At 40.8% G+C, this 15,304-nt stretch overlaps 1 protein-coding gene across 2 annotated transcripts in view; it reads right to left on the bottom strand.

Moving 5' to 3' along the window:
* LAMA2 (laminin subunit alpha 2) overlaps window positions 1–15,304 on the bottom strand; it is a 519,987-nt gene that overhangs the window by 28,067 nt on the left and 476,616 nt on the right. For both annotated transcript variants that reach the window (XM_080664727.1, XM_080664728.1), the window contains 3 exons: window positions 12,416–12,536; window positions 10,191–10,358; window positions 4,747–4,895 (listed from right to left, as the gene is read on the bottom strand). In XM_080664727.1, the coding sequence (XP_080520853.1) occupies window positions 4,747–4,895; window positions 10,191–10,358; window positions 12,416–12,536 (438 nt within the window). The remainder of the gene's footprint in view (window positions 1–4,746; window positions 4,896–10,190; window positions 10,359–12,415; window positions 12,537–15,304) is intronic.

Here is a 15,304-nt window from a genome sequence, read left to right as displayed (position 1 = left end):
TGATTTTTATTTATTTATTTTTTAAGAGAGAGAGGAAGGGAGAAGGAGAGAGAAACATTGATTAATCAGCCGCCTCCTGGGGATCAAGCCTGCAACCCGGGCATGTGCCCACAAACTGGGGACCTTTTGGTACATGGGATGATGCTCAACAAACTGAGCCACAACAGCCAGGGCTTTTCTTTTGTTCTAGAAGCAGGTTTTAAACTTTAGTCCCAGTCAGCATGAGGCTATTAGTCATCAGTGTGGGCCACTAGCCTGAAGATCATCACACAGATTGATGAAAACGTACTTTATATCTGGGGAGAAAACCAAAGTACCTAGGTAGAAAACCCAGTTCTAAAATACCATCTCACTTGATTTTATCAGGAGTAAAAACCTCATACAGAACTAGACAGAATAAGCCAGGGCAAAGATGCTCTGAAATGGCATTGTGAAATTGGTCCTCATTGGGACAATTCAAATGTAAGAGACTGGAAAGAAAATGTATTATGTTGTAGCTCAAAATGTCATTGTTCAGGGGGGTATAGAGGAGGCAAGTTGAATTTAATTTCAAAGGAAAAATAAGGGGAAATGACATATTGTGTGTTTTTTGTTTGTTTTTAACAAGACTCTGGAAGAGTGTGTTGGCAAAATTCAGGAGGTTCAACCTCATTGCTAAGAATGCTGATGGTTTTATGAGATTTAGAAAACTACTCACTGAGGAGTCCTCCCCTCTCCTTTCCAAAATACCTTCTGTTCTTTTGCTAAAAGCATCCTTTTACTAACAGGATACAGCATTGTGTCTAAGAGTTTTCATGAGGGGTTTAAGCCACTATTAAAGATTGTCCTGGGAAAGAAAATCTCTGCTATTGATTAGAATTTTCAAAGAACCAGAGGCTCTTCTCTTTCTGACATGGACTCTCTAGTCTGGTTCTGCCCAAAGGACCATAGTAGTGGTCCTTTCTTACTAGATCACAGGGTGGAGATGTAGAATGACATGGGCTTTCAGAAGGAACAGAATGGAATTAAGTATTAGTGTGTGAACTTGGGCCAGGTATTTAATCTTGCTCAGTCTCATTTCATTCATTTATAAAATGAAGATACCAATACACAGTTCAAGCAGTGGAAAACATAAATTAAGGGATTGCACTGAGATGGTATTAGTTAATAAGGGCATTGCTAGAAGACTATATAGCTAACTTCTGCTTAGAATTTACACTAGGAACATCAAATCTAGATCATTTTCGTTCTTTTGTAAAGAGAGACTTAACATATCCATTATGATTCTGAAATGTTTCTTTTCAAGTATCTCTTCCACAACTCTTTACTGAAGACCTACTATGTGCAAAAAACTCCCAGTATAAAAAAAAATATATTACAAAGTGTGTTATGATAGGTCAGCTGTATTTTCTTGTAATTTCAATGGTTGATTCTTGGAGTTTATATTTCTTATTTGTTTGGATATTGGTTTTTTTTCCAAACCACCACCAATTGGATTGCATATGTAGAAAAAGGTATTAAGAGAAGTGCCCTAATATTTGTAATTTACATGAAAAATAAAATTTGAAGCTTTTTTCATTGAACATATTTTAGGTGGTTAGATAGAAATATCTGGGATGCCATGTCCAAATCATGATCTTATTCTGGAAAACCCAACATAGTCCTGAAATATCTGATCCAGTGGTCTTGAGCTTAATTCTATACCTGTCCAAAGAATGCTCTCACAGAAGAGAAAATCTACTTGCCTAAGCATCTATTTCAGACTCTTAGGGTTTAACTTTTTTTCCAGTTAGAATCACTGGCCATTTCAGTATATTCCAGGAGAAGGATCAGAGGGCAAAGCAGCTATAGAAGCAGGGGTCACTGGAGTACCAAGGAATGGGTACCAAAGTGACTGAAAGATTCTTGGAGATGAAGGGACAGAAAAGAAGAGAGAATAAGGGAGGGGGGGTAAAGACAGAGAAAAGGCCAAGTGCAATCTTGAAAAGTTTACCTCAGTATGGCGAAAGTCCAATAATTTTGTGAGATGATATTGAAATTACCATCTTATCTAGGGTTTTAGGAAAAGAACTGGTAATTGACATTGATGGTCTGAGAAGTGTTGGGAGAAAACAAATATTTCCAAAATAATAAGAGTATCATAATCAACATGAAGTTGAACAAATCTCTGAGGTCACAAAAAGGGGTAAGAATAAATTGGTGAGCACAGTTGGAGGTGTTAAAGTCATATATATATAAAGTCATATATATATAAATCCTAGCTCTGTTATTTACGTTATGTGATTTTGGGAAAGTTAGTTAATATTTCCTCATCCATAATGAAAGGATATTAATACAGATCTTACATACATTTAGAACAATTAAAGGCCATAGTCTTTGTCTAGTATTTGACCCAGAACATGCCATAGCATAGGTATGAAGCATTAAAAATGTTTTTAGGTGGAGGTCTTAGGATCATTAGGGATCTCTGGTTAATCAGTTAATTGTAGCACTTGCTTACTGGATAGGCGATGATTGTTTTTGACCTTAGAGTGCTGAATGAGATGTTAGCATAGCAAATATGTTCTTGTTATGCCAATGAATTCAGTGACTGCACTAATATGTCCAATACATTATCCTTTAATTAACAGATAATGGCAAAACTGTTTGTTTATATGGCCAATTAACTGAATGATCCGCTTTCAGTGATGTACTATACACTTAGCTTAATCAAATAAAGGTTGGATTGATGGTCAACAGCTGTGAGGTTGGCATAATAAAATGCCCATCTTGAAGAAACACCTGTTAACAGGACGCCTTAGTGCAACATGGTGATGCACTTGGGAATATCAGAATCCTTTCTCTACAAAATAAGACATTTTGGATGATTTGGGGTCAACTATATTCCTGAAATCTGTGTTTGCTTATTAAAATTATTTAAAGTTAAAGCCTTTAAAAAGTCCTTCCGACAATGAGAAAAATTACAGTTTGGCAAAGAGCCTGAAATCTGCTGTGGAAGACATGTACTAGTAAACTCAGTACTTTAGAGCATTTCCAAATGAGGAAATTCAGTCTGCATCTCTCCTTAGAGACCATGACTGCAATATCTGGCTATTACATTAGTAAAAGTTCTTACTCTGTCCAAATATTGATCCCTCATTTGTCTTAATAATGGTTTCTAAACATCTCAGTCAGTAGACAGTCTGCAAGAATGCTTAGCATCAATTCAGCTCACAACCTAAGGCTCTATATAATAATAAAAATGTGAGCCAAGGAAAGCTGAATCATTTACTTAGGAGATAAGAAATCCTTTAAAAAATGTTTTTATTGATTTCAGAGAAAGGAAGGGAGAGGGGAGAGAGATAGAAATGTCAATGATGAGAATCATTGATCGGCTGCCTCCCGCACACCCCCTACTGGGGATTGAGGCCGCAACCCAGGCATGTGCCCTGATCAGAAATCTAACCATGGCCCTAGCTGGTTTGGCTCAGTGGATAGAGCGTCGGCCTGCGGACACAAGGGTCCCAGGTTCGATTCCGGTCAAGGGCATGTACCTTGGTTGCGGGCACATCCCCAGCAGGGGGGGTGCAGGAGGCAGCTGATCGATGTTTCTCTCTCATCGATGTTTCTAACTCTCTCTTCCTCTCCCTTCCTCTCTGTGAAAAATCAATAAAATATATATATTTAAAAAAAAAAAAAAGAAATCTAACCATGACCTCGTGGTTCATGGGTTGACGCTCAACCACTGAGCCACAGAAGTTGGGCAAAGATAAGAAATTGTTAATACTTATCCAAACTGTTATCCACACAAGAGGATAATTGGAACATGTAGGTCTTTATAGAATAGCCTCTTATTTGAACTGCTGCAGATTCATACTTTTGTCGCATTTAACAGTATTTTCTGTGTTCTCAGGTTTCAGATTTGATTTCCGGTTCTTTCTATGTCTTCAATCTAATACACGGATTGCTGGTTTGGAGGTCTAACGTCTCGGGGCTTCTGTTTTCTTTGTCTCTAAGTGTCCTACTAAAGAAATTACCACTCGGAGTTGTCATATAATAAATATTTGGATGGAAAACACAGGTGACTTTCCCAATAAAGAAAGTATGAAGAAATTCCAAAGAAATGAGAGCTCAGCTTGCAGCATTATGTGTATCCAGTTCCCTGACTCAGGGTGGGAAGCAAGGACCCCCTCGGATCCACAGAGGCAGCCTCCACACCTGATGGCAGGACAGCCGCCTTTCCCTTCTCTCCCTCCACGCTGCTCCCTCACGAAGCCACTCTGCAGGGACCCCGCACACCCCGGAGGGGACAGGGGTGAGGCATGCACATAGCAGTGCTCAGTAGGCCCTGCAGCCCCTGCACGTTCGGATCGGTGACGGGTTTCTAAGCAGCTGCCATCACGGCTTTGGAACCTGAATGCAACAGCAGCTGCCCGAGGCTGCGGGCGCGGGCGAGCTGTTCTGCGGTTCGCTGTGTGCATACCTTATTCGAAAAGAGAATAGCTGGGAGGTGCGGAGGGAGAACTTGTCTCATCTACAGCTTCAGAAGATACATTTGCTTTTTCCCAAGGTGGAGAGGGGAATGGCACAGAATAAAAATGTTAAGAGTGGAACTCCTAAGGGCCAAGGTAAATGAGGTTTCTGAGTACGAACGGTAGAGGAGAAATGGAGCTACCGGAGAGTTTTGGGCAATGCATCGCACGCCCGTGCACACAGGGGCCCAGCCAGGGCCAGCGCTGCAGGGGGGTGCGTGTTAGTAAGGCAGGAGGTTCTCAGGGCTATTGTTACCCTCTGGTTCTCTCCACGTGAACGGAATGTTCCCTCCCGTCGTGAAACAGACTCGGCTCCGGTTTGACAACAATCTTCCTCATTATTCGCGCACCCGTGGAGAGATGCACTTCCAGACGGCCCTTGTTCAGGAAGATCGCATAATAGGCCTGCAATGCAAACGGTCGTCCAAGGTTAAAGAGGAATCCCACTCTTGACTTAGCGTTAGAGGTTCCCTGACAGGATGGCAGATTCATCTGCTCCGAGATCTTATCCGAGAAGTGAAGACTCAATATTTTCTTAAGCAACAGTATTGAAAACAGCTGGAAACAGCTTTTTAATCATTTACCATTTCTGCCTGCGAGGTGATGTGCAAGGGGGGTGTATTAATACCGAAATCTCTGCAAAGCAGATTTGCGATGCAGACCGTGTCAGGTCTGCAGGCTGTGGGTCTCTAACTCACAGAACCCACCAGGAAACAAAGGGTGCCAACAAAACCCCCTCTCCCTTCTATTCACAAGTGGACAGCCGGCTCCTGGAAATCTGACTCCCAACCTCACGGCACTTTGAGTGTTTAGACTTCAATTTGTTCCCTGAGCTGGTGGAATAGATTGCTATCACCAATATGTAACTGGTCTCCCTCATTTAGGAAGAAGGAAGACAATTTTTCATCCACAAACATGCCTGCTTTCTTCTTGCTGCTGTTACTATAGCAACCAGGATGGCTTAGAGATCAGATTAGGAACCCCAGGGAGCTTGAACGCAGCCCGGGTTCCCAAAGCGGAGGCCACGTGGGCTCCCTTTCTTGTGGAGCAGGGGCACCTGCTGCACGCTGATCACTTGGTCCTCCACGAGTCACCTGTGGTGGTGGAGACGGTGTGATCTCACATGGTGTCTCCACGGAGGGACCACGTTGTCTCTATGGCTGTGTGTCCAACCCAAAATGGCCAGCGGACCGGATCAGGGATCACCATCCATCAAAGGGCCATTGCAAACAACTCACTCAATTAGTCTCAAACTCCTTTAGCAGAACATAATCACAAACAACCCCATGGGTATCAAGACTGTTAACTTGGAAAAAATAAACTATGTCAATGTAACCAGCATTGCTTCTACAACAGACAGGAATATTTAACCTTGTTTCCTCTTTCAGATAGCATTTGCTATGAGCTTTTAACAGCTAAATATTCATGATCACTAAAATGCTGAATCATTAACATGTGACTTCTACTTTGTACTATAGTAATTAATATTGTCTCATTTAAATTGTTTTAATAGCATCCTGTTCTGTTTTAAGAACTATCCTGAAAGCTGGTGATTCAAGTCCATTTATTTAGTCCCTGTTGAGGAAAAATGTGGAGCCAACAGTTAGTGCTTAAATATTTGACAAATGTCCTTCAGTGGAAGTCTATTTCAGAACGTTTTATCTGGTCCTCTTATTACAACTAGCTTATGATTTGGAGTAGTGAGAAAAGAATTTTACTTTTCAGGATTAAAAGATAAAGAATTTAGGAGTGCACTTAGATTTTTATGTATTTAGTGCTTACGTGCAGCTAGGAATGAGATAAAATAACACTTTTTTTTCCTCCCTCTACTCTTCAAAAACTATTTTTATTATGACTATTTGATATATTTCTCACAATGCAAGGAACACACATCACAACTTAGAATTCAACGAATAACTGAAAATCAACCACTTAGGTTGAAAAGCAATACTTTTGCCTCTCCTCTGAGATTCTTTCCAATCCCATTTCCCAGCTTCCCTGACAGAGAGGTAACCCCTAACATGAATTTTATTCCCTTACTTTTTAAAAACTGTTATTTTTATTGTTTGGCTTAAACAATAGAAATGTATTTTCCCAAGAGGCTGTAGTTTGAGGTCAGGCGCCACATGGTCATGTTGTGGTGAGAACCCAATTCCTGGCTCACGAACAGCCACCTGTCATTGTGTTCTTACAGGCCTTTCCTCGGGCCTGTGCTTAGAGACCACTCTCTCTTCCTCTTCTTTGTTTTTAATTGAGGAGTAACTGACATACAACATTATACTACTTTCAGGTATACAACATAATGATGGATATTTGTATACACTGTACTTGAAATGATCACTGCAATAGGTACAGTTAACATCCATCACCATATAGAGGTATAGAATTTTTGTGTGTGATGAGAGTTATTTTTTAAAATGTATTTTTATTGATTTGAGAAAGGAAGGGAGAGGAAGAGAGAGATAAAAACATCAATGATGAGAGAGAATCATTGATTGGCTGCTTCCTGCACACCCCCTCCTGGGGGTCGAAGCCGAAACTCTGGCATGTGCCCTTGACCGGAATCGAACTTGGGACCCTTTAACCCACAGTCTACAGGCTGATGTTCTATCCACTGAGCCAAACCAGCTAGATCCACTTCCTTAGCAACTTTCAAATATGTGATACAGTATTACTAACTATAGTCACCATGCTGTATATTACATCCACATGGCTTATCTATACTAATAAAAGGGTAATATGCTAATTAGACCAGGAGACCTTCCTGACAAAGCTATGGTGGCGGGGCCGAGGCAGAGGCAGTTACAGGCGATCAGGCCAGGAGGGAAGGGCAGTTGGGGGTGATCAGGCCAATGGCGGGGGGCAGTTGGGGATGAGAAGGCTGGCAGGAGGCAGTTGGGGGTGAGCAGGCCAGCAGGCAGAGTGGTTAGGGGCAATCAGGCAGGCAGGCAGGTGAGTGGTTAGGAGCCAGCGGTCCTGGATTGTGAGAGGGATGTCTGACTGCTGGTTTAGGCCTGATCCCTGTGGCAGTTGGACATCCCCCAAGGGGTCCCAGATTGGAGAGGGTGCATGCCGGGCTGAGGGACACTCCCCCCCGCCCCCAGTGCACGAAACTCGGGGCACTAATTTGTTTTATAACTGAAAGTAGTTACCTTTGGACCCCCTTCACTTATTTCGTCTACCCTGCACACCCTGCCTCTGACAACCACCAATCTGTTCTCTGTATCTATAAGCTCATTGTTTTGTTTTGTTTAGATTTAGCATATGTGTGAGATCATATAGTATTTGTCTTTCTGACTTATTTCACTTAGCATAATGCCCTCAAGTTCCATCCATGGAAATGACAAAATTTCATATGTATATACACACACACACACAAACACACACATACATGGGAAATATATATATATTACTAGAGGCCTGGTGCACAAAATTCATGCACGGGGGGAGGGGGTTCCCTCAGCCCAGCCTGGACCCTCTCTAATCTGGGACCCCTCGGGGAATGTCCGACTGCCGGTTTTGGCCTGATCCCAGGGATCGGGCTGAAACCGGCAGTCGAACATCCCTCTCACAATCCAGGACTGCTGGCTCCTAACTATTCACCTGCCTGCCTGCCTGATTGCCCCTAACCACCTCTGCCTGCCAGCCTGATCACTCCTAACTGGCCCCCCAACAGCCTGGTCACCCCCAACTGCCCCTCCTGGGGTCTGGTTGCCCCTAACTGCCCCCCCGCCGGGCTGGTCTCCCCTTAGTGCCCCCTCCACCAGCCTGGTTGCCCCTAACTGCCCCCCAAGTTCCCCCCACCAGCCTGATTGCCCCCATCTGTGCCCCCCACCGGCCTGGTCACCCCCAACTGCCCCCCCTGCTGGCCTGGTCACCCCTCACTGCCCCCCTCTGCTGACCTGGTCACCCCTCACTGCTGCCCCTGCTGGCCTGGTCTCCCCACGCAGCCTGCTATTCAGTCATTTGGTCGTCCCTCGCTAACCCCCCTGCCAGCCTGGTCGCTCCATGCAGCCTGCTGTTCAGTCATTTGGTCGTCCCTTGCTAACCTCCCTGCTGGCCTGGTTGCCCCACACAGCCTGCTGTTCAGTTGTTACTGTGAGGGCATCATAACCAATTTACATATTACCCTTTTACTAGCATAGATAGGAATATATATATATATATATATATATATATATATATACACACACACATATATATATATATATATATATATATATATATATAATAGGAATATATATAATAAGAATATCTACATATATAAAGTAGGAATATCTTACATATAAGAGTATCTATATACAGGAATATCTATATCTATCTAACTATATATATGCCACAACTTCTTTATTCATCTATGGATGAATACTTAGCTTGCTTTTATATCTTGGCTATTGTAAATAATGCTGCAATGAACATGGGGGTGCATATATTTTTCATGGCTGTTTTTCTTTCTTTTGTTTAAATACCCATAAGTGGATTGCTGGATCATATGGCAGTTCTATTTTTCATTTTTTTAGGAGCCTCCATACAGTTTTCTGTAGTGGCTGCACCAATTTATACTCACACCAACAGTACATAAAAGTTCCCTTTTCTCTACATCCTAGCCAATACTTGTTACCATGGTTTTCATTCCCTTGCTTTTAAAAAATTATTTTTGAAAATTCACATGTATATCTATAAACAACATGTTGGTTAATATTACCAACCTATTAGAAATCTATAAAAATGATGTTATACAGTATATAGTACATTACAAAAATTCTATTTAGTTTCTAAGATTCATCCATGTTGTTATGTTAGTTATAATTTATTCCTTTTTTTCTACTGATTACTATCCCATTATACAAAAGTGCCAGAGTTGATCTGTTCTCCAGTTGGGTTGTTTCTAGTTTTTGTGCTATTATAAAAAATGCTCTATGAACATTCTTGTTCACATCTCACTGTGCAAATGTGCAAGAATGTGGGGCTAGACCTGGGAGTGAAACTGCTGGCTTGTAGAGAGTGCACATGTTCAACTTTACAAGGTCATGCCACATGGTTTTCCAGAGTGGCTGTAACAATCTGCTCTTTCCACCAGTATTGATTAAGGATTCCCTTTGATCCATATCTAGCTAATACTTGGTGTTATCATATTTCTAAGTGTTTTACCAATCTAGTGGGTATAAAGTCCAGTGTGGTCTGAAATTGCATTTCCCCCATTACAACTGAGGTTGAACTTTTGAAAAATAGCTTTTTGGGTTATTCGCATTTCCTCTTCTGTGAAATGGCTGTTCAAAGCAGGGTAGGCTCCAATGGACTGCATCGTGTTGGCTAATGAAACTGGGAAACCAATCCTAGAAGAAATTTAAATTTAAGGGACCCTAGATGGGTAGCTACAGATCTGATAAGGACCTGGACTTAGAGACAAGAGAAGATTTAATATCATCTTAATATATTTTAAGCTTTCCCTCTTTATATATGCATATGATAAACCCGTATGAAACACGGGTGCAAATATAAGTATGACTACACCTGGAATTGACCCGTAGGAAAATAATAGCAGAAATAATTGTCCTAAGAAGATGATAGCAGAAATAATGCAAATCTAAAAATATAAGTGCAATTTATAAACACCAAATGCCTCACTAATCTCTTTATAAAACAATTGTTTTATACAAGCATTAGGGAAAATGAATTATTAACTAGGTGTGAGGATACCTGTCCAGTCTGCCTTCGTTTTCTCCGAAATGCCCCTCCACTTCCCAGGAGAATGATCCCAGACTCATTCTTAGTGCTGAAGGACAGGTTGATTTCAGTTCCCACATTGATGGGCACAGGGGCCAGCTCCACAAAACCAGGCTTGGGGAAGCTAACCGTGTGAACATTCTGTGGGTGAAAGGAAAGAAAATTTAAATTAATTTATGTGTTTCATGTACTCTCCTCAGTACATACAGTGTTATGAAATACATGGTCGTTTTAGAAACATGAAGACCCATAGTCACATAGAGAGCTTAAGAGCAACTGAAGAAATCCCATATCTCGCTCTAACTTAAAATTTCTGAGCAGTTTGGGTTAAAATAAAAATTCTGGCCTGTTTTTATTCTAGAAATTTTGATATAAAATAGAAAAGATTATTATTATTATTAAATATGCTTTTATTAATTTCAGAGAGGAAGGGACAGGGAGAGAGAGATAGAAACATCATTGATGAGAGACAATCATTAATCAGCTGCCTCTGGCACGCCTCCCAATGGGGATCGAGCCTGCAACCCAGGAATGTGCCGTGACCGGGAGTCAAGCCAGCAACCTCTCCGTGCATGGGACAACACCCAACCAATTGAGCCCCACTGGCCAGGGCTAATCATCATTTTTAATGGAAGGAGAAATTCCCTTTATGAATATGTTAGGACTTATTTAAGCAAGCCCAGGTATTTGGGCATTTAGAGTGCTTAATATGCTCATCTCGAAAGTCCTGTATTTTGCTGGAGTAAAAGTAAGGAATCCTTTAAGGCAGAGTATTTATCCCCACAGCGTTTCAGTTCCAGTTAAGCGACACAGGTATTGTAAACTATATAATCTATTTTCTATTTCAATTTTCAAAACATAGAGTTTTGGATAGTTCAGCTGAAACTACTGTGCAGACTTTTCAATATTTATCCACATCCAATTTCTACCTCATATTTTAGGTGCAAAATAATTCCCGGTTACTGAAAAGTGCCTTTACAGAATCATCATTTCCACACATATAAGCCATTCATTTTCTTGACAGTGTTCCATCCTCATGTATATATCTTCTGCATGTGAATGAGACTTAGGCTTTGGAAGATTAAAACTCTCAGAGAAACTTTAAGAGGCCAGTATGGATTCCTAGACATTCAATCCTGTATGCATCTTCTTTTTCCTTATTCCCAAGCTTCTCAGGACGGATGTCTACAGCTGATTGCAAATTGGAGCCTATAACTATGCACAATGAAGACCCTGAACATTCTGTTCCAGTCTTTAAACCTTATGGCTCTGTGATGCATTCATTTTTCTTTTATTTTTCCCTGTTCTCTCTTCATTTCCCATCATAATGCTTTAAAATAACTTTAATTGGAGGAAGCAGCTTGAATGAATAATGTGTCATATCAGGGTAATTAAAATTTTATAAGAATGATATATTTAACTGTTTTGGTAAACAAGCTCATCACTTTTAGAATTCCCATAAAATTCTTACTAATATTTGCTAATGACTGTTGGCCTCCTGCTTGTAGATATTTTAAGAGAGCAGAGCTGGGACCCGTGTTTCTCTCTCCTATGGGTTAGCACCTATTAAAAATCAGGGCAGAATGGTCAAGTGGAATCAAGGGGCTGCTGGGCTGCTTTGGCAACAAAGACAAGACACTGAAGGTGGCTGATAACAAAGGACTTTGCAGTCATGCCAAAGAGAAAGACTTTGTAGGCGCTTCCCAGTCAGTGCCATTTTCAAAGAAAAGGAGGTTTGACTTCCAAGCTGCAGACAAGATGCTATGCCCTAATGATGATGGCATAAATTATTACTAGCTTTTCGTGTAGGCTCCTAACACACTCCAGACAAGCTGTACTCAATACATAAAATAAATCTAAAATAGATGACAAAAATGAGGAAAAGGGGAAAGTAGCATTGGAAATGAAGAAAGAACCAGAAAAGAGATTAATGCTAAAAGTACATTATCTGAAGTATAGACATGTGGGAAATTGGCTCACAATTTAGGGACTGCATAATACCATCTCCTAAACTCAGTTGATTACAGTTATTTATAGAAGTGCTTCAATCTTGCTTTATCATCTACACGTAGACAAGACGAGGGTCGGTAGGAATTTAAAACATATTAACAAGGGGTTGGTCCCTATAAAGGGCACCCAAACTAAGTAAGTGAAATCTGATATGAATGTACTTAGGAAGCCAATAAAAACAAACCAACCTCCAGCAAACATCCTTTGGTAACACCAACATAATCAGGGCTGCTGAGGATATTATATGGAGTTCTTGAAATCTCAATATCTTTGAGGCAGCCAGAGTATTTCTTCAAATTTACTTCTGGCCTGTTGAAAAGTTACATGGAAAACAAAGGCAGCATTATTAGGGCGAGGGCAGTGCAGTGTCTGTGACTACAGGACACAAGCCAGAAGAGCAAACTGATGCACAGGCAGGTGCTTGTCTGTCAAACCGTGCACACACACATACGTGTGCCCAGCAAACTACGCTCCCACCTTCTACTGGTTGGAGTAAGTGGATGTTAACGTCATCCTGAGAAGCAATATTTATGTACTCAGTCTTCCTCGCCTTTTGAAAAATAATCTTACCCACAGCATTTAAATAGCACAAGGTACAGGAATGAACTGACTTCTTATGTTTTTCTTATGCATAATGAACTGTATTTCTTTCTTCACCAAAGGGCAGACAGTTGTGTAGGTGGCATAATCAAACCACATAACCAAAAAAGCTACATAAAATATTGCTCAAAATTAGGAAGAAAAATCTGGAAACATTTATTTCAAAAATAAAACATTTCTCTCATTGATACATTTTTTGTGTGGTGGGGGTGTACCTAAAGAATAAGAAAATAGTATATTTGTCTCGCACGCTTTTTAGCTAAAAGCTTAAGAAACATTCTTTGGATCACATAGTCTTAAAAAAAGATACTTAAAAGTTGGATTTGCAGATTGACCCCAAAGTTCTATTCTATATTGAAGCAATTAACAAAATAAAGCAACCGAAGGCACAAAGCCTTCTATAATTTTTTCCAATGAAGTTGAAAATGGATTCTATACCCAGATGACACCTGGATGTTTACCTTTAGCTTACTACTTTTTTAAAAAAGAGATAAACATGCTAGCACATAGCAAGTGCTCAATACAATTAGTAGTATGTCAAAAACAATGAAACTTAATGATTTAGCATACAGCAGAGCTAGCCAATAGGACTTCCTGTGATGCTGGAAGCACTCTGTTCTGCATTGGTCAGTCAGTTACTAGCTACCTGTCGCTCTCAGCACTTGAAATGTAGCTTATGTGAATGAGACACTGAATATCATTATTTAATTCTATTTAATTTACAGTTCAATAGCCACTGTGGTTAGTGACCACCATATTGCATGGTGCAGGTCTATAGTAATAGAAAAAAAAGAATATGTTTTTGTATCTGTAAAAGCATCCAATCAACACTAAAATATTATACTGATTAGGATAATAATGAATTCTCCACACAAGGTCCTATGATTTCCTTTTTTTTTTTGTCTTTATAAAAAACAAATGGGCATGAGGAAAAACAGGTGGAGAAGCAAATCGGACCCTGGCAGTGTACATCAGGTGATATATGTCATGCCAAGTATTTGTTCTGGTTCCTCTCTCTCTCTCTCTCTCTCCCTCTCTCTGGAACTGCTTTATTTCTTTTGATCATTTTCCCTTGTTCCTAAGGTTTTCTCTTCTGTTCAGTTAGTTGGTTATTATGTGGAACATGCCCAACCGGAGGGTGAGGACCTTGCTTATATTCTTACTGTATAAAGGGAGGAAATGGGTGAGTTTCATTTGCAATGTTCATTTGTTTCCTTATTTCCCCTTTAGATGGAGACTGATTTATCACCAGTTTTCAGAGGTCTTATCAATAAAGAAAATCACTCCTACAAGGTACGGAGTTCATTGTTGCATGGAAATACAAAGAACCATTTCAAAATGCACTGATTTAGCAAGCTCAATATTATGAACGTCTCACGGGATAAACCATCACATATGTTGATCAGACTTCTAATGGTAACCACAGGCCTCTGTTTCGTCTGTTTGCCTCAAAGGCAAAATTACAAAGCTACATGGTATCATTCCAGAGTTTTATTAGCGTGCATTTCCATTGAACACCAGCCTTGCGATTTAGCCATCTCAGCAAACAGCTCCACTGGTCTCATTCCTGCATCTTCATAAAACAACTTGCATTGTTTATTTTTACACTTTAATTTCTACATGTTTAGTTTTGGAATTAAAAGTCTAGATTTTGCCTTAAACATTTAATGGATCAGTTCGGCTTCATTATCTTCTTTTCAGAAAGGCGGCACTGTTCGGCTCTGAAATGCCAAATTTTGAGTTCTAGCCAGCATGAGCCAGCCTTCGAATTTCGGGGGTTTGACTGGCCACTGACAGGGGCCTGCTGCTAACAGCTTTCATGCTACCGCCTCTCTGCAAACAGGAATTCAAATGCTCCTGAGAAGCTAAGGGGACTGCTCACAAACATCCTCACCATTAATGCTAACACTTGTAGTAAACACTATTTCCAGAGATTCCTTTTATCTGGCTCCAGAACTAATTCTAAGAAAACATGACAATAAATAAGCAGCTTTGCCAAGAGGTGCAAGGGCTGTGTAAACGTTTGCATATTTGCAGGCTTGCAAAAAGCAACAAGGCAGTGCTAAGCATGTGGGAGCATGGGCTGATACAGGGAAAAGCGTGGTACTGGAGAGAGTAGAGTCCGGGGTCAGCCCAAGAGACTGCTTTGATCTCTTCCCCAGAACTAGATAGTACCCATAAACCTGACCAGCTAGCTGCCCTTCGCGCATGTGCTGCTGACTGTGGGCACCAGGGGGCGCTGTGCGCCGGCGGTTGAACAAATAAGCAGAGCCAATCCCATCATCTTGGCTGGTGAAAACAAGTCCAGTTGTAGCTCAGTTGATGGTGGGTAAGCAGCAGCGTCTTTGTGAGCAAAGAGCAGCATGAGAACTATCTCAGAATGCACTACTTGCTCATGAAATATACCATGAATAAAGCTGCATTGCTGTCGCTCTGCTTCTGCACTGCTGCTTTATCTAAGAAGCCACATTTACCCA

The sequence above is a fragment of the Plecotus auritus genome (genome assembly GCF_963455305.1).
Source record: "Plecotus auritus genome assembly, chromosome: 4".
NCBI lineage: Eukaryota > Metazoa > Chordata > Mammalia > Chiroptera > Vespertilionidae > Plecotus > Plecotus auritus.
The sequence above is the reverse complement of the archived record's forward strand: the minus strand, read 5'-3'. Positions and strand labels throughout refer to the sequence as shown.